General features: G+C 30.6%; 1 protein-coding gene across 4 annotated transcripts in view; it reads right to left on the bottom strand.

Annotated features, from left to right (window-relative positions):
- Nucleotides 1-4,768: 4,768 nt before the first annotated feature.
- LOC145334254 (uncharacterized) overlaps nucleotides 4,769-20,588 on the bottom strand; it is a 120,233-nt gene continuing 104,413 nt past the window's right edge. For 2 of the 4 annotated variants that reach the window (XM_080179634.1, XM_080179631.1), the window contains exons 6-12: nucleotides 15,603-17,588; nucleotides 14,445-14,519; nucleotides 14,109-14,137; nucleotides 13,619-13,691; nucleotides 12,918-13,027; nucleotides 6,964-7,035; nucleotides 4,769-6,305 (exon numbers count right to left, since the gene is read on the bottom strand). In XM_080179634.1, the coding sequence (XP_080035760.1) occupies nucleotides 6,126-6,305; nucleotides 6,964-7,035; nucleotides 12,918-13,027; nucleotides 13,619-13,691; nucleotides 14,109-14,137; nucleotides 14,445-14,519; nucleotides 15,603-17,588 (2,525 nt within the window). In that variant the 3' untranslated portion in view covers nucleotides 4,769-6,125. The remainder of the gene's footprint in view (nucleotides 6,306-6,963; nucleotides 7,036-12,917; nucleotides 13,028-13,618; nucleotides 13,692-14,108; nucleotides 14,138-14,444; nucleotides 14,520-15,602; nucleotides 17,589-20,588) is intronic. The other 2 variants (XM_080179632.1, XM_080179630.1) reach the window with 1 other exon arrangement.

The raw sequence follows: 20,588 nt of genomic DNA, 5'->3' as shown, positions 1-20,588 counted from the left end.
TAAATATTTTTATCTTAAATTGTTCTATCGTAAAATTTTATGATAATCACTTTTTGATATGGTTGATTAGCAGAAAATAAAGACTGTAGTTTAAGAGTAGTTTCGATTTTTAAAAACCCGTATATGATAAAACGATAATTTTTGTCAAATAAAATGTCAAAAGACATAATAAACTGGTATTTTGACAATTTAGAAATTCGAAAATATTATGTTTTATTAACCAGCTTAATCTTATTAATAGTAAATAATAGTAAATACATGTAAACATTGTCTATAAATCAAAATTCATAGTAGATTTATATCTAAAAAGTGTCGTTATTATGTCTAAAAAGTATTTAGTTTACTGTGATATTGGGACATAAAATAATTATAGAAACCACCCTTTGTCCTGATAGCCTGATATCTAGTTGCCGAATGTGTACGCAGTTTCCTGGGTGTTTAATCATCCTATCTTAATATTTATTACTAGCTAAAAAGCTTCATAATTCCACAAAATTTTTTACGTATAAACTATTTATACATTCAAAACTTTAATTTTCCAAATTTTTTTCAGCACATCTCTCATTGACAAAGCCAAAGCGGTCAAAGCGAAAAGTTTACATTTACAAAGTGATTTATACATTCAAGATTCAAAATTTGAATTTTCAAATTTTGAATTTTTTTGGAAGTTTGAAGCTTTTTAGCTAGTTGTAAATATTGGGAAAGGATGAGGGTGATACTTACAAAATCGGAAACTAAGATTCAGCTGGCCTATTCAGCTATTAATAGAATAACATAAATAGAAGGGGCAAATAGAAATCTTTAAAATGAGTTAAGAGAATATCTGTGTGTGTGTGTTTACCTGTCTGTACCAAAGGATCTTGCTAACGGTTCTACTTTCCAATGTAGCTTCTCATAGGGCCAAGGAAGATTTATAACTATTTTGGAGATGGGTACCGCCACCCTCCCCGAGACCAATTGCCCCCTGAAAACAAATACCAAACAATATTTAAAAGACAAATAGTCTTATTTTCCAACATTGAATTAGAGAAAATCATACAATCCATAGGACAATAATTGACCATTCTAATGAAATTAATATGTGATATGAGTAAAGTTTTATTTGTGTATAATGAAAATTAGCACTATGGCATACAAACGTAGTTTTCATACATTTCATCGAAGAAAAGACAAAAATATTTCAAAAAGGTATTTGAAATATTTTTTTACCACAGAAAAGTGTTTTTTAGGTTACCTCATATGGATATTTAAGGTCCCTATATAGGTTAAGTAACACCCAACAAACAATCAACTCTTTTATTGCACGACCTTTGTCTGGAAGTCCTAATTGTTCATGATAATGATATGCGCCTGTTTTGGGACTAGGCATTTCCATTACTCTGTATATATACTCTGTCGAGCTTCTGGCATAGCAGCAGTAGAAACCATTTTTATCGTCTTTAGTTGTGACGGCGAAAACACAGCGAAATTTAGTCTCCGACTTGTTTGCCAATATAATATTTGCAACAGCCTCAGTTTTTGCTCATTAAAAGCGAAGCTTTTCTATAATATTGTTCAGTCCGTCCGTCCGTAACGGATAGCTTTTTTCGTTAATTAGGGCATGTAAGAATTGTCCTATCGATTTCAAACTTAGCATGATGATTCATGTAAAAGTTGGTTACGATTTAGAAAGCGTAGCAACTCTATAATCATTAACAGATTGTCCGTACATCCATTTTAAACATGTTGATTTTTAACTTGTTTAACAGCAGTTGTTTATGTGATATAATCATCCGATTGATCTGATTTTTGGAGTATTGATTCCTATTACAATACTGTACAATATTATTAGCGATGCATCTCTATAATCAAGTCCTAAAAATGTCAGTCTGTCCTTAAACAGAATTCTGTATTTAAGAAGTTTTGCAACCAATTTACGTATAATTTTGTCAAAACTTGTATATTTATATTTTGTATATTCAGTTCTATCACTCTACAAGAGTTAATGTCTGTCATACCATTTCAGAGCTACACTTTTATGGATGTTGTCATCCTTGTAATAAAACTTTGCATCATTGGCTGAACACCGTAAAAAAAAGAATAACAGGTGTTTTGACCTGTTTTTATAAAATCAGGGATCTGGGGGATAAGAATATTGACAACAGTTTAATTATTCATCTCATAAAGGAAATAATTGTTGAATAAATCTATGACGCTTTCCTCTCTTTAAAAATAACCAGTTACCAAAGACAGATACAGTTTACCTAACAATCCAAAAAAGAGTTTATTGCTAAGTTAAGGTTGGGTTAGGTTAGGGTTACATAAACCCCCTGCAATAAAAGTCCCCTATATTATCCTAAAAGTTTAAAAATCAGGGAGGAAAGTAGATTTTACCAAGACAAGAGTTCTATTTTATTAATTGTAAAATCACGTATTCCTAAATTCCTGTATTATTTAGTTTATATGCCCAGGAAGTAAAGGGAAAGGCCTTGGCTTTACTTTTTAATTACTATGCTTGGGTAAAATATTTTGTGAGCCTTTTATTGTTAATGCTAAATTTTCCCATTAGGTAATGACATTTTATTTTTAGAAATAGCCATAATTAATTTGAGATTTAAAGAAGAGAGAGAGAAGATAAATAGTAGCGTTTAATCTACAGAAAGGGTAGTTTTGTTTATCATCATTTGGGTTGAAGAACAGTTCATAGTTCATTATCCTTTAAGAATCCTAGATTGAAAGACTAAAGGTGAAGGCTTGATCTACATAGTTATAGAAAAGAGAGACTGTCCCATTAATTAATAAAGGAAGTACAACACTAATACATGAGAAGCTACGCGTTTCAAAACTTTTGAATAAAAGTTTCTCGTTTTGTTTTGCTACAAATATAACACCTTTCAATTTCGGATGTATAATATAATAGCCATAAACATAGATCAGTTTTATAAAATTAAATAATAGAACTTCGCGCGCTTATTTGCTATTTTTTTTTACTTTAGAGCCTGGTAAATTTGCAGTGGAAATAATTTAATAATAAAAGTCTGTATTACAATCCCCCCGAGAAAATCTGAAATTTGAGTCACCCTTCCATATTTGCGTCAATTCCTATTGTCGGTATTTTTTTAATTGTCATCCATTTGAATGTGCCCCCAATTAATTGTCATCAATCCCCCCCTTGACAAAACCCTGCACACGCCACTGCAAACATCAATGCAATATTTGAAATTTTTGGATGGTATTAAACTTTAATATCCATGTCCACGCAACTTTTATTTTGGGATGTATTCAGGGAATTGGGGATACATAAAAAAAATATTAAGCATATTTTCCAACTATTTACTAACATTTTAAGTATAATTAATGCATAATCTATAATACAAAGTAGCTTGATGTCTGTCCGTCCGTCCGTCTGTCTGTCTGTCCCTTAAGATCTCGGTCCCCGTTGAACCGATCGGATTCTACTCTTCAGTGTAATTACCTATTGGTACTGTGGTGGTTTTAGGCTATTTTCTAGGGGGGTGGGACACCCCTAAACACCCCCCAAAAAAACAAAAAAAATCACCCCATTTTTTTTAAAATTTTGAACTTGATACTGGGGAGATCCAATTTTTCCCCCCGAAAATTTCAAAAATAATACTGGGGCAGCTGCAATTTTTTTCCCTCCAAAAATTTTGAAATTGATACTGGGGCAGCTCCAATTTTATTCTTAATTGTGCCATCCCTGTATCCCTGGTATGTTATATTGCTTTCACTATTCTAATAGTCAGCATCCTAGTTTTTCTATTTTAATCAGTTTCATGCGGAATTTCAAACAAATAACAAACATAAAAGTAAAACATATTTGCTGGAAAAGGTATTATGATAGCCAAATATTTAAGCACTCGAAGAATCAAATGAATTACCAAGTCTAACTCTAAAAGAATAATTATGTATGCCTTTACGAAGCTACTTAATTGCATATGTTTCAATTTAAATTCTAGTATATGAGTTTTAAAAGAACCGATTGATTTCTCCATTGTAGGAAAGCTTAACATAATTAAAAAGAATCTTTAGTGAAAAAATAGTGATTGTTTTTGTAAACCCTTAAAGAACTAAGCTTATATTTGAAGTGCAAAAAAAGATTGCATTTTGATTACAGATAAAACATATATAAATGTGTACACTTCTGAGTCCTTGTGCACAATGGTCTTGTGTACACAATGTATAAATCATTCACAGCACTGTACACACGGACTAGGAAATGTATACAAATACTTCAATTTTGGATTTTAACCGTTTAATTTAAGTGCGATTTAACTCTTTAACTCACACACATCCCTACGCCTTTAATACTATTGCTAACTAGGAATTTTATGAGGTAAAAAGTTCATATATTTCTTAGATTAGAGTAAAACAATAAAGGGGTTATATAACTGTATGTCCCCTTCCCAAGGACCATGTGCCGACTTTCAATTGGGTCTTTGAAAATCAACCAAAAGCGACGGGAATATTAACTTAGCCAAGTCGCTACAAAAAAGCAAAGATCCTCACCACTTGGGCCAGATAGTTGTCTGGGTTATACATCTATACTTATACATTTATTATGTCGACTATAAAACGCGCATTTTTTTACTTGATTTTTTTATTCTACCAAGTGGTGATTACCTATTCTATTACTAATATACATATGTACAATGTACATAGAATAATTTTATAGAGAAGATCAGTTGAAAAAAGTCGTTGTCAAAAGTCAAAACAGATGTAAATCATAATTTGTTATTGTTTAAAATTTCATGTAAAAAAATAAAACACATTTTATTTGGTTATTTTTTTATTTATATTTTTTTTGTGGCAGTTAGTATTTCATTAGTAAAATAACATATGATATATTTTATAATTGGTTATTAGGAATTTAACACCCCAAGAAAATAGCTTTTAAAAAAGTAATCTTATTTTTTATTTTAATACAATTTTTTTTTAATCATTATAAAAGAGCATATTTGATTGGTTGCATATTTGTCGGGGAAAAATAGTTTTCTTTAGGTGTAAAATCCCATACCCTTACGAATAGAATATTACTTTTGAAACTTTTTTTTACAAATTTTTAAAAAAAACTATTTGTATTGGCAGTTTTTGAAAAAACAAATAATTTTAAAGAATTTTCATGAAGCAAACGTATTTTAAGAGGTCATAATTTTAGAAATTGATATTCAAAATACAAAAGTGGTTCTTCAAAGGCCAAATCAAATAAATATGGAAACTTAGAATTTTTAATATAATGTCTTTTATAATAGAAATAAGCATAAATAATTAAGTTAGTAAAATTAATAACAGCATGTAACATATAGAATTTTAAATTATTTTTTCTTTGTAATAAAAATTTGCAACAAAAATTGTTAATCTGTTAAAAAAAATGTCGATTTTTTATGATAGATATACTATTATAATACTTAAATATGTAAAAATGATGTAAAAACATGTTCAATCAATGGTTTTTTGAAGATTTTTTTGTCATGCATTTGAATGTAGCAGTTTGCAAGAAGTCCAAAAAGATTTATAAAAACAAATTTAATTGACTGAACATGCTTTAAAAAAAAACATAATGAAATATACAATGATTTGAAATGTGAGTAATATTAGGCAGTTTGTCTCAAGTTTACAAAAATTTAACATAAAAATCTTTGAATCTTTTTTAGAAAAATCTTCAAAAATATTGATGTTACAGTTAAAAAAAACTTGAGATTAGGTCAATTAGAGGCATATACTGTATAATGTACATAAATATAATTGAAATGTATGATTTTTAGTTAAGCTTGCAAAATATATTTGAATGTTAATAAAAATTTTAAAATAGATATAATTTTGCTATAATTTCAATGAACATTTGAATCTTCAAAATGTTTACAATTTGACTTTACCAATGCATTTGACAAATTACAATTGTTTTAATAATTGACTTAGCGATTAGATTTAAATCAGAAATAAGGTCAGATATAAAAAGAAAATCATAAAAAAAAGTTGAATAAAAAATAAAAATAATTGAAAAGGGCTGAATTTTTATTTTATCATGATTATTTATTTAAGATATTTAAAGAAAAGCATCCTTATATGTTTATGATGGCATTACGATATAACATTTACGTTTTTAGTACTCTATATAACTAGTTTGCTTAAGCTACGGCGGTTGCTTGGGGCTTTGTGAAGGTTCCACTGCGTTGCCTGTATTCTATGTGCTCAGTAATCTTCAGACCGTTGGACGAGTCGTTGAAGGTATGGCTGTAGCCGTTACTCCCGCCGTTCATGTGACCGCCGTTTTCGGTCTTAGCCGGTACATAGTTGTCACCTTTCATCTATATAAAATATTTTTTTTTTAGAAAGCCTAAAATGTCACGTGTGACGTCATAAAAATCCATCTCTTTGTTGGGGGTTTATAATCCCACTTTTCATATCATTGTTCCTTTTTAGACGTATTTTTATGACGTCACACGTGACATTTTAGGCTTTCTCATTTTAAAAAAATGTAACTATGGAAAGGTTATGGGTTCGAGTCTGAACCTAACTGTGTCATATTAAAGACGTTAAAATGGTTCCTATTGCTGCTATTGTCTGCAATTGCAGTGAAGCTACCTTTCTTTATAAAAAGAGAAAGTTATTATCATAGGAAATCCAGACATAAGCCTTGTAATCAAAAATTTTCTCTTTTTATACCTAAGTAAGGTAGCTGTGTTAACTGTTTAGTACCCTCAGAAAATAGGGATAGATGTCACAGCTTTTGGCCTACCTTTTCTATTAACGTCACAATAGAGGGAAAGAGAAAGAGAAGGGGGAAAAACCTCTAGAAAGAGATGGGGTATAGGGTCAATAGAATAGGATAGGTAAGCCAAAATCAGTGACATCTATCCCCATTGTGGTTGGGCATTATAGACAGCTACCTAAGTAAGAAAGCATTGGATTACATATGCATTGCCAACCAACCAACCAGCCGACTGAATAATATAAAAAGCTCACCTTTCCCTGATAAAGATAGGGAGAATGCTTGATGCCAAAAGACTTTGCTTCTTTCTCTTTCTTCTCTTCAACCTAAAAGTTTATAAACTTATATAAGTAACAGGATCTGTGTCTGTCTGTACCGAAGGATATAACCACTGAACCGTTAAGGTTCTCCTTTACAGTGTAGCTTCTCATAGGCCCCTGGAAGGTTTATATCCATTTTTGAGAGCTCTGTCATGTTCAATTATACTATACTTTTAGATAATCAATAAATTTAAAGATATTTGTTAATACAATATGCGTATGATGTTAATATATGTTAATTTTAGAATAAATAATATATAATACCTGTTAATTTTGTTAGTAAATTGCCATCACCATTTAATGCTACTGTTAGATGAAAATAAATAAAATATCAAGGTTAATAATGCTCTAAAAGTAGCAAAACAAAATTGTCAAATACTATTAAAGAAACTAATTCTAAACTGTAAAAAAAATAGGAAATATGACACAAAAAGATTAGAATTGTCTTGAAACCATAATGTGCGAAAAAAGAGTGTAAGAGGGAGTCAAAACCTTCATAAAATGAAATTGGGAAAGCCTGCAGGCCTGCCTTCCTATTTTTTCACCTACGTAGGAGATCTACTCCTTTGGCAAAATCCTGTGCACTTCATTGCCTGAAACACTAGGAATAATATATAAACATTCTAACCCAACAAATTAGACTTTTAAAGAAGTTTTGTTTGTTTAAAAACCTAATGGAAAGAAAGTTATAAATATTAATGATATTTTATTTAAAGAAAAATGATATAATGATGAAATACTTTCAGGGATCGGAAGCCTCACGTAAGCCGCGCATAAGCCTCAGTTTTAAACCTGCTTGTGAGCAGAAAAAAAAAATTAAGAAAGAAGGATTGTCTGCTAAAGAGCCGTTTTATACATCCAGCTGAATTTTATAGTGATAAAATCTCGATTTCACTGAGGCTTACACGCGGCTTACGTGAGGCTTCCGATCCCTGAATACTTTAATCTTCTAATAATATGGTTATGATACAAGTTTTAAACAAGTTGAAATGAAAAATTTTTTTTAGCTTTTTGGTAGCACAGTTACTCTACATTAGATATTTTAGAACTACGAGTTATAAGACCACCACTTCTTGCTTCTATAATTCCCCTAATTGACAGTTGCTTTTGATGTTTAATTTTCCATTGATAAAACCCCTAAAATATTGAAAATAACCATCTGAGAATGCTGCGCTATTTATGAATTTAACTGTTCTTGTTTTTAAATGCAAATGGTCAAAATGTTAAAGTGATTAGTTACAGTTTTAGAGAAGAAAAATTTGAAGTTTTTAATAATAATAAAAATTAACATGTGATATATTGTAACAAGGACAAATAAGTTCAATAGTAACATAGTTTTTTTAATGATTAATGAAGGAATGTAGGGCCTTTTAGATATTTGTTTATTATAGGGAAGATTGACAATAATCCGAGGATGGTTTTGGATTATCTAATTTTTAAGTTTTAGTTTGGTTTTATGCTACTTCTCAGCCCCCTTCTATTCACTTAGAATACAGAGCCCTCAGGGACACAGTCGCTAGTAAAAGAAAAAGGATGAACAACAGATCAACTGACTGCCAAACCAAAGTTGAACACTTGTAGAAAAGCTATGCAAATAACATATGTAAAACAAGCAATAATATTATACTAATTAAATCACAAGAATATGGCAGTAAAACAATTTTAGCAATTTAAGTTCCGACACTACAGCAAAAAAGTATAATAAAAATTACCCAATAATTCTATTGTATTAAAGAAACTAATTATGTTTTTTTACAAGTAGAATAAAATGTTTTAGAATTAACCATTAAAAGAGAATCAACAGAGATTCAATCACAAAACAATGAAAAATCTTTAATTTAATGAATGTAACTATTGCTAGATGTTTTTTTGTTGTTGTATTGTCGGATATTTTAACGATGTAATGAGGCTCTATAAATGGGTATAAAGGTGTGTCTTTCAATCGTATGTTCAGTTTGACAGCGCAGCTCCTCTATACTTTGTTTGTCTCTTATTGTAGGGGGGAAAATCACTAAATCAGCCACGTGACGTCATAAAAATGAGGGATTATCCATCTCTTTTTAGGGGTTTCCTTTCTTACTTCTCCTCTCATCTTCCTCATTTTTATGACGTCACTTGGCTGATTTTTGAGTGACTTTCTTCCCCTACCTCTTATTCATCACTCATAAATGTTTCTGGTTATATTGTGTTAGAGAGGGGGAAACCAATGTCGAAAATAAGTCGATTAAGTTCTCTATTTTAGAGATTTTATAGACCTTCAGCTGGTTTTGGGCTATTTTAGATATCAGCCTTAACAAGGTTTTAGGCTAATTTTATGCTTACTTCTTACTATTTTTAGTTCTTAGATGCTAAAGGCGGAACCGCTAGTATATGTATAATACGCTACTTTTAAACACAATCGTCCTTGATTACAAACATAACAACAATTATAATCTTAGTGTAGGCGATGGAGTTGCCCAATTAAAATTAAACAACAAAATAATAAGCTTTCTTTATCTTTAAAAGGAGAAGTATTCTTAGAAACAAAATATTATAAAATTTAATCATATTTGCATAATAACAGATAATTTATAATTCACATAATTACTGTCTAAAGTTTAATTGTTTTTTTTATATATAATTTTACCATCTACGGTGTGGACCAAAAGTAAAAAAAAATTATACTTCTTTTTTTAAATACCCACCCTGTATTAAAAATTGTAAAGCTTATTCTGACAAAATTTAAGTTTTGATTTTTGATTATATAACAATTTAAATCTATGATTCTACATATATATATTTTATATTAAAACTTAGGTGACTAGACCATTTTAAATACTTAAATTAATTAAATAAAAAGATGATTTTTTACTTTGAATATCAAATCGAATGTTATACTTTTAAAGAAAAAAAAGTATACATTTTTAGAAATATTTATTTAACCCTTACAGATCGGCTAAGGAGCGGTCTGACTGCTATGACTAGAAAAAGTAATTTTCTCTAAAAATATACATGAACCACCAGAAAAAAATTTTACGTCTTTATCTGTACCAGGAGCCGAGATAGAGGGGAGGGGGCTCTTGGAGCCCCCCCCCCCTTGATCTATTAAGGTGGGAATTGGGGCCCGATCTGTAAGGGTTAATATAAATTTTTACTTCTACTTTTTGCAAAGCTGAGTAAAGATGGAGGTAACGTTTTAATTTTTTAAATTTTCAAGAATATTACTTCTCACCTGTCCTGTTATTTTCTAAAATAAATGAAAAGCTGCTTTGGGGGCTTTCCTATAAAAAGACCCAGTAAATTTTCTAACAATTTTATTTTTGTATAATTCATCTTTAGTTGTTAAAGTTGTTACATGGAATTTTTATATGAAAATCTTGTTATAATCTCACTTGATACTATTTCAAGGGTCACCCTGTAGTTGGGTAAGGAGTCACCCTGTACATTAGTATGGCAATGGTCTGGTAGGTATTGCAGAGGTAGCTTTTGGTGTGTACAGATATTTGGAATGTTTCACTCCAAAACTATATTCAGGGTTGGAAGGGTTGGTGTTAATCTAGGGTGGAAAAAGTAATCTTTGTCATTGTTTTTTATTTTTATTTGAATTTCAGTTTTTTTAAAGTAAAAATAAAAAGATTTAGAAACAGAAAAAAATGATAAAAGGGATAAAACATAAAGATTGACAAAAATACATAGATAATAGATTTTTGATAGACAGACAGATAGATATACATTGTGTAGAATCTTTTTTTTCGAAGAAAACCATGTAAACATTAAAGTAAAAGAATAGAGGGGGCAAGAGCTTTATGTAACTCTGCTTACAGGACAGGGACCCTATCCCGATTTTGTCTGGCAACTAATTGTCTGGATTATAATCTATACTTATACATTTATTTTTGTAAACAATAATTGATGAGAGATAGATTGAGATAGAGTGGTGGACACACAAATTGATGCATAGAAACAGAGAGATAGATTTAGATAGATTGGTGGACACCCAAATTTATACATGGACACAGAGAGATAGATTAAGATAGATTGGTGGACACACAAATTGATACATAGACACAGAGAAATAGATTAAGATAGATTGGTGGACACACAAATTGATACTTAGACACAGAGAAATAGATTGAGATAGATTGGTGGACACACAAATTAATGCATAGACACAGGCAGATAGATTGAGATAGATTGATTGACACACAAATTGATGCATAGACACAGACAGATAGATTGAGATAGATTGGCGGACACACAAATTGATGCATAGATATTAGACACACATAGATAGATTGGTTGACAGAAAAAATGAATGGTTTTAAAAATGATGGATAGATTACTTTTTCCGAGGCGTAAGCGCCAGGTCCTGGTTTCATAGAGTGATCAGCAGGTATTTGAAACCTGGCAAGTTAAGCAATTTTCCAGTTTCAAACATTTTGTTACATTTTTTAAATAGTGTTTTTTTTAATTTCTGGGTCGAAATAGCTTACCCCAACTTTGCCACGAGTATAAAAATAGAATCATTTAAACAAATAGAAGGTTGTTTTAATCAAGGACTGGGAAAAGTGATTCATTCAAACAATTCTTGATGAAAATTTCCCCACAATCCTCTTTACTTATTTCTTCCCCCCCCTTCTTACCCACTTCCCTTCAGTTACATAAAAGTTTTACTCTAACTCTACTCCAACAAAGTATTTAATCTTCGGCAATTTCAAATTGGAATTAATTGTCTGAATGAAAGCCACTGGTTTTAACTAACTGTAAACTAACATGCATGGTCCACTTAGGTAAGGCAATAAATTATTGTTTTGACTGGCTGTAAAGTAAAAGGCTATATTTCCAAATCTTTGACATATACATATATGTATATTTTGAACAAGGATACAGGATTTATTCAAAAACATACTAGAAAGCTTCTTATAAATAGGTATTACAAGGCTATTAATTGATAATCCAATAAACAAAAAATTGATGTAAAACCCCAAATGATGATAAATTAGATTAATGACCCTTTTGTAGATTGAAATTAATGGTTATAATGGTTGGACAATCAAGATTTAATGTACATTAATGTATAATGTAATTGTACAGTCCCTAAGTCCCCTGCTTCCCTGTAGATACTGCACTACGAATAACGATACCCTCCATCCACCCATTTTACCCATCCCCTCCCATCCTACTAGATGAACAATTTGACCAATAAATGATGTCCATGTAAGCAACCTAAATTGACAACAATTTGAATCCATTAAACTACGAGATCGCTACAAATACCAGTGTCAATTTGATTTTTTTATTGCTTTTTCTAAATAAAAAGAAAGATTTGTTAAGGTGTTAGTTTTGTTAATAGATTAGTGCATTTTAAACATTAAAAGTGTTAATCAAATCGAATTTTTTCTCCCTTCAACACATTGTTAGTAAAATTAATATATTAAACTGGAAAATTTTCCTCATGCTGAAAGAATAGGAAGGAGATTTTTGCTTGTACAAGTTCGTATCACTTAACTAAATACAAATATAGATACATAATTGATTGATAGATAGATATTTAGATAGATAAATAGATGGATATAGCATGGATAGATTTATGGATTATGGATCTGTGTCTGAATTGATGAATGGATGTATTGTATAAATAGATACCGAGAGAGGGACTGATAGTCAAAAAGAAAAAAATATAAAAACTAAATTAGAACCTTCACCAAATAATGTTAGTTATTACTTAGTTTTTTTTAAAGGGCATGCAGTAAAAGATTAAATAAAGTGTAATTGATAATTGTATTATCTAATAAACTTTTGGACAAGGAAGACAACAACCAATAGCAATTAGAAATTTAGAAGAAGAAAATATGAATGTAGCGCAATTTAAAATTAAAAGTTTACAATTAATATCATGAAAGTCCTACCTCATAGCTACCCGGGGCGGGTGTGGCGAACTGTCTAAGCTCCTTTGCCCTGCTCGCCAGGGAGTAGGCGGGTGACTCCTTCACAGGCCCAATGGTGTACGCGTTAGGGGCTGAAATATGTTTAAAATTAACCAGCTGCATTTGTATTAGGATTAATAAGAAAATGCCAAGTTAGATATTTATGCAATTTCCTAGGCATATCGAATATGGCCAATACACAAATTTGTAAAAAAAATCCAAGTTTGATCATTATTTTAGTTAAGAATTTGCAGAGCTTTGTAGGAATAGAACGCCTATGTAGGTTATATTCAGAGCTACAGTTTATAAATACAGATTATAGTTGGGGTTTGCTGGTCCATTTATACGTATGAGTGTAAGCACCAATAGGGACAAAACTATAAAGTTCATTTAATTTTTAAACACATTTTTAAATCTATTGCAAACGAAAGAAAGATAATAAGGTTTAATATAAAGGTGTGGTTCGAAATGGGGTTAGGAATAAAATGGATAATAAGCTAGACAGAAAAAAATTATAAACACACAAATTTAACGACATTTATTAAAACAGAAAATGCAAATCTTAAGAATCTGAAACATTCTTAACATATATCTTAAATTATCGATTATTAGATAGCTCACTAGATAGACAGATGCATAGACAGATTGCCAGCAAGGTAGAAATTAGGATATGAAATGCATACCTGGACAATCCGAAACCTTTTTAACATCAGGCTTAATGCCAAAAGAATATTTTGCGGCCGATGCTTTCACCTCCTTACAAAATAAAAAGATTACATGAAATAGGAATAGTTGAAAATGCTATAATATTGTTCTTGCGGCTCAGCCCTTAGAAGCTTTAGGTTAAGCTTAAGAAAAGGGTTTGGGGGAATGCCATAAATTTTAGATTGAAAATTAATGAAATCTAACTTTTTAAGGGCTTGGAGAGAGATAATTATTTTAATGAAGGTTGCGCTTTGCTCCCCAAAACCGAATAAAATTTGCTTTGACCTTTACCACCCTTAACACTTTATCCTTTATTTGAATATTTATAATAAAACCTTTTATGTTTTTAATTAAATACAATTGTTTTAAAATTTGACCTTTAATCAAAGCGTAACAAATTAATTTCAAATAGATTTAAATTTTAAATTATAGATATAAAGTTGAATAAAAATATTAGAGATATATTACCTTATCGGCCTTTTCAGGGTTATAAGCTCCTAAAATATACATTATATTAATATTTTGATAAAATGTTGATGATTTCACTATAAAATTCTCAATTTATAGGAAATGGATTTAGAATACGTGGATATATTATTGACATAGGCTACTTGAATCATCACATCTTTATGCTGCTAAGGGTTAAAAAATATGAGTAATTTTATTAGACTTGGATTGGTTGGTTCAATACCAATAATCATATTCTACAGAATAATCATTAAGGATGCATATCAATTTATCGTCCATTGTCTTATCCATTTAGATCCCTAGAAAAGATCCACTATTACATAAATATATTGATACCTGGAGAGGGTGTTAAAAATTTCTTGGGTTCTTTAGGTTTAATATGGAGGCTTGCCGCGGGGGCTGAGTCTATACCTAAATTGTTTATCAATTAATAAATTGGGTGGAATATGCAAGGGAAACAAGTGGCAGATTTGCAATTAATGATAATTTGTTAAAGTTTGAAAAAAATATGTCAAAACTCTTGACAGATAAGAAGAAAAAATCATATATTTGCTTGACGCCATACATATGTATATGTACAAATAATAAAACCAAAAAAGTGTAATTCCTTAATTGCATAAAAATATGATTATGTTTTATGTATAAAAATACTCAAGTAATTGCTTTCTGCCACTTAACTCTCCCCTTGAGTCAGTGAATAAACCATTTTCCATTAATTTTGATTAAGACCAAATTATCCCTCATATGCTTAAAATGTGAAAAATATAAAAACTATATTATTCTAAATAGCTAATTAGCAAAATAATGAATTGTAATCCAAGAAAAAGAAAGCTAACAATTAAAAATTAGTACTTGAAGTTTGGTTATTATTATTTTCTATTTTCTTGGTATATATTTCTATCAATAAAGATTATTGTTCAAAATAGTTGGAGGTAAAAATGAGCCAAAGCAACATGAATAGAAAATGCAATTATAATACTAAAATTACAATATTTGTTAGTCATTCCTTTCACACCAATCAACATAAAAGCAACAATTAGTTTCTCAAAATTAACCAAATAACCTTGTACACATGGTGCATTGTGATTAGTAACTTTTTGTTTTTTTATGCTGCATTAAAAAATATAATTTCTTTACAAAAGTTCCACAATTTTAACCAACTATAAATCTATTTAAAATACATATATTTCCTAACATTTAGAATTTAGGTTAGTTTTGTTTTTTAAATCATAACTTTATAATTTTTGATCAAGGAGCACTAAATTAATGATGTAATATATTTTTTAGTTATTAGTTTGTTATCATTAATGCTTTTTATTGTAGATATGCAATCATTCCAAATTCTCATTCAATGTTGAAAATAAAATAAAGGTTAATAAATGAGTAACTTCATTTAAAGAGTATATTCTTTATTTATTAGTTCTAAATGGGTTAGATTCATTAATATATTAGTTTTGGTTATGGTCTTTACACTATGTGTTAATTTATACTAACAATCTTCCACTCTGTAGGTATTAGGTGCTGGGGTGTTGAATCCAGCAGGGTCATTCAGTTTAGCTCCCATGGTGATGCCAGGTATAGCTGTCAAATAATCCTCACTCCTCTCACTATCATAAGCATTAGGTGCTGGGGTGTCAGATTTAATCTTTAGCTCAGGTTTCAAACCAAAACTGGGCTCTGGAGCATGGTACAAAATCTTGTCTGCCTTTTCTGGATCATAGGTGCCAGGTGCAGGTGCAACAGAGTTCAGCTTTATCTCTGGCTTAATACCAAAGGTCTTTTCTGGAACACCGTATAAGAGTTTGTTTGCTTTTTCAGGTTCATAGGTTCCAGGAGCAGGTGCAACTGAGTTCAGCTTGATCTCTGGCTTAATACCAAAGGTCTTTTCTGGAACACCATATAAGAGTTTGTTTGCTTTTTCAGGTTCATAGGTTCCAGGAGCAGGTGCAACTGAGTTCAGCTTGATCTCTGGCTTAACACCAAAGGTCTTTTCTGGAACACCATATAACAGTTTGTTTGCCTTTTCAGGTTCATAGGTTCCAGGTGCAGGTGCAATGGAGTTCAGTTTAATCTCTGGCTTTACACCAAATGTCTTTTCTGGAACACCAAATAACAGTTTGTTTGCTTTTTCAGGTTCATAAGTTCCAGGAGCAGGGGCAATAGAATTCAACTTAATCTCAGGTTTTAGGCCAAAAGATTTTTCTGGAACACCATACAACAGTTTATTTGCCTTTTCAGGCTCATAGGTTCCAGGGGCAGGTGCAACACAATTGAGTTTGATTTCAGGTTTCAAGCCAAATGTCTTTTCTGGAACACCATATAATAGTTTATTTGCCTTTTCAGGTTCATAGGTGCCTGGTGCAGGTGCAATGGAGTTTAGTTTAACCTCTGGCTTTACACCAAAGGTCTTTTCTGGAACTCCGAATAACAGTTTATTTGCCTTTTCAGGTTCATAGGTTCCAGGAGCAGGTGCTATAGAATTCAACTTTATCTCAGGTTTTAGGCCAAAGGTCTTTTCTGGAACACCATATAATAGTTTGTTTGCCTTTTCAGGTTCATAGGTTCCAGGGGCAGGTGCAATAGAATTCAACTTGATTTCAGGTTTCAGACCGAAGGTCTTTTCTGGAGTTCCATAAAGTAGTTTATTAGCTTTTTCTGGTTCATATGTTCCTGGGGCAGGTGCAACAGAATTGAGTTTGATTTCAGGTTTTAACCCAAATGTTTTTTCTGGAACACCGTATAATAGTTTATTTGCCTTTTCAGGTTCATAGGTTCCAGGAGCAGGGGCAATAGAATTCAACTTGATTTCAGGCTTAAGACCAAAAGTCTTTTCTGGAACACCATATAAGAGCTTGTTGGCTTTCTCAGGTTCATATGTGCCAGGGGCAGGTGCAATAGAATTCAACTTAATTTCAGGTTTAAGGCCAAACGTCTTTTCTGGAGTTCCATAAAGGAGTTTATTAGCTTTTTCTGGTTCATATGTTCCTGGGGCAGGTGCAACAGAATTGAGTTTAATTTCAGGTTTCAATCCAAATGTCTTTTCTGGAACACCGTATAATAGTTTATTTGCCTTTTCAGGTTCATATGTTCCAGGAGCAGGGGCAATAGAGTTCAACTTTATCTCAGGCTTAAGACCAAAGGTCTTTTCTGGAACACCATATAAGAGCTTGTTGGCTTTCTCAGGTTCATAAGTGCCGGGGGCAGGTGCAATAGAATTCAACTTAACTTCAGGTTTAAGGCCAAAGGTCTTTTCTGGCCCTGCATATAGATACTTGTCAGACTTCTCAATAGTATATGTTCCAGGGGCTGGTGTTACTGACTTTAGCTTGATTTCTGGCTTTAGTCCAAATGTTTTTTCTGGTCCAGCATAGAGATATTTATCTGATGTTTCAATGGTGTAAGTTCCAGGTGCAGGTGTATCAGGCAGCTTTTCCTGTTTACCTTTGCCAGCCATAGTTTGAGGAAATCCATGCTCCTTTCCTAAAGAAGAAAGAGACTTTTGTTAGTATTTTTCAAAAGGCCATATTCATAAAACTTTATTTAAAATAGTTATGTAAAACTTTAGAATATATTTTTAAAAAGGAGCTAAGATCACTATAAATTGTCTTAGAAATAAAGTTTTATTGAATATGACCCATGATTTATGTCTACCTTGGGTGCATCATACAAGTTTCTGTTCAAACCAAAATTCTGTATAGTATCATAAAACACTGTTAAAAATGTAAAAGTGAAATGTACTTAAAATTTCAACTATTATACTGAAAAAAGAAAGAATAACTTTAAAGAATATATAATAGATCTATATTAAATTTCCTTAAATAAATCTTTGGTAATTCAAAGACCTATTAAAATGCTAGCCTTTTCTTGTGAGTAAAAAATGTTCTCCAAGACTTCAGCAAAGGTTTATTCATTTGCAAATTAAATTTTTAAGAAAATCAAATGTAAATTTTTAACAGTGCATTATGACACTATTTGACACAACCATTTCTCTTTAGAACAAACAGAAACTTGTCAAGTGAAGTCTCACTTTTTATCTACTATTTAACTTTTATATTTGTTTACTAAACATAAATCATTATTGACCAAACAGTTTATTCTCAAAACAATCTTTCCATGCAGTTTAACAAAATAAATAAAACAATATTTTATACAAAAAAAAGAAAACAATGTAATATTTTGTAGCCAAATGCATAAAACATATTAACAAAAAATGTTTAAAATAAAACAATGCCTACAAAAGTGTTACACCCAAGACTAAAAAGGTTCGTAATAATGTTATTTTTTTAACAAAGCATTTTAAGTTGTGTAGCCAAAAATCTAAAATTGAATTCAAAATTATTACCTTTTAATTAATTCCTTGTGTATAAAACTTTAATTAGGACATTTTGAAAGTATACAATTTTGTACTCATTTTTACTTTAAAATACATTTGAATGAAAAGGGAAATCCAAAATTTGCAAATAATTGAATAATAAAAACTAAAACCTTTATACTTTAATTTAGCCCGCCTGCCTACACCTAATGCCCCTCCCCCTCTAACATTCCCTGAAAAAAGAATCTCCTACTCAACATAATTTCTCTTTTGATATAACTTTTTTAAAAAAAACGTTATATAAAGGCACATAAAAAAAGTACTTTTTAAGTTATTGGGATTTTGCTTACAACTCCAATTTTTTCCAGGCAAATACTTGAGAATTGCATTGTCACTAAACCAAATAAAAAAGACAGTTTTTGTACAGGAAGGAAGGAATATTTGGGAGTTTATGCAATATAGATTATATTAGGTATGTGCAGTAATGGACTCCGCTAAAAGTATGTAATGTATAGTAGAAGACTCTTATCCCCAAAACAGAATTCAACTTTAGTAAAGAAATAAAAAGCTTATTATTTTCCAGTTTGTGATGAAGGTACCTAGAATCTAGAAAGAATAATTTTCAAAAGGTTATAAATTCTATGAGTCCCAAAAAGACTACCATTAATTAAAGCCAATTGAGATATACATTGACAAAAAGACACCCTACATTTTTTTTAAAAGACCGTTCGTGAGATAAATTGTCTATAATGTATAAACCCAAACGCATACAATCTCTAAATATATAAAATTTAACTAATACAAAATTCAAACTACCAAACTTTAGTTAAAATGTGCAGAATCAGTTTTCAGGATCCAAAAATCTAACTAAAATAAATAAAACCTCATTAAATACAATTAACTTAAATTCAAAATGCAGTTTTAAACACTTAAAATAATCAACCTACGATAATTGTGATTGAAATACTTTTTTTTTCCAAACTTGAACATTCAGTTTAAATGTTGTCCCAGATCTAAATACAATCATATCCCAGATTACTTTTCTTTACTTTTTAAACTAAATACACATAACATTTAGGGTGTTTACAGCAGTTAAAACTTTTATCAGAGTGTCATAAAAGTATTCTGCTTAGGTATTTGAAATAAATAACTTCATGTATAGAACAATAAAAAAAAATATTGGTAAATATTTCAAATTCAAGCAACTATTTTTAAGACACTTTTTAGGTCAAACAAATTAATTCTTTTACCATATCAAAGCAAAGGTCCTTTGGATTTTTTTATTCTTGTGTTATTTTGAAAGAGAAAAATAGCTGCATTATGTCAATACATCTAAACTTAGGGATAGAGATAAGTATTATGAAAAAACAATAATCAAAGAAGAATTGATTCTAACTTGGAATAATGATATTTTATATACTCATAATGCTTACTTACAGTCGGTTTTGTTATAAAGGGGGTTAGAGGAGATTGTAAACACCCCTCGACAGTAATTAGGATGGTATTTCTTACCCCTTGATCGACGCCACTCTTTATCCCGCAGATAAGCTAGTTACACCCCTCTGTAATAGCTAGGTGAGAGTATTAAATAAAAATATAAAAAAAATATTCCTTAGAAATAAGTAGAATGCAAAGGTGGTGGATGCAAAATGCTTACAGTATTCAAAGAAAAGTACTAGTGGGATGATTTTTTAGAAGCACAATTGTTTTTTAGAATACCTGTCTCTTCCCTAACTGCAAAATAAGTTAAAATTGATAGATAGATATATTCACTTTAGAAAATGCAAGACTTCAACTAAGCCTTAATATGGTAATTTGAATATTTGTTTGTATTGGACAAGTTAGGCACTTCAAACATGTTTTTGTATGTCAATGTCTGGAATACAAAAAAAATCTAACAACAAAGCTTTTTGATTAAATGTGGTGGATATAGGCAAAAAAGGGTTAAAATAATTTCTCGATTTTACTTAAAGGCATTAAAAAGAGATGTGGTAGGGGGTGCAGTAAAAGAACCATTGGGGATGCCACAAACAAAACCAATGATCCAAGCAAAGGGAAGCTAAAAAGTAAAATTTTGAGGTTTTTTTTAACTAATCCTTAGTTTTTATGACATAAATACTATAGGAATTAAATAAAAAATAGAATAACTTTGAAGTTTGATGCCCCTA

The sequence above is a fragment of the Acartia tonsa genome, chromosome 12 (genome assembly GCF_053477335.1).
Source record: "Acartia tonsa isolate MP-2025a chromosome 12, ASM5347733v1, whole genome shotgun sequence".
Lineage (NCBI taxonomy): Eukaryota > Metazoa > Arthropoda > Copepoda > Calanoida > Acartiidae > Acartia > Acartia tonsa.
Note: the sequence above shows the minus strand (reverse complement) of the source record. Positions and strands in the feature narration are given on the sequence as shown.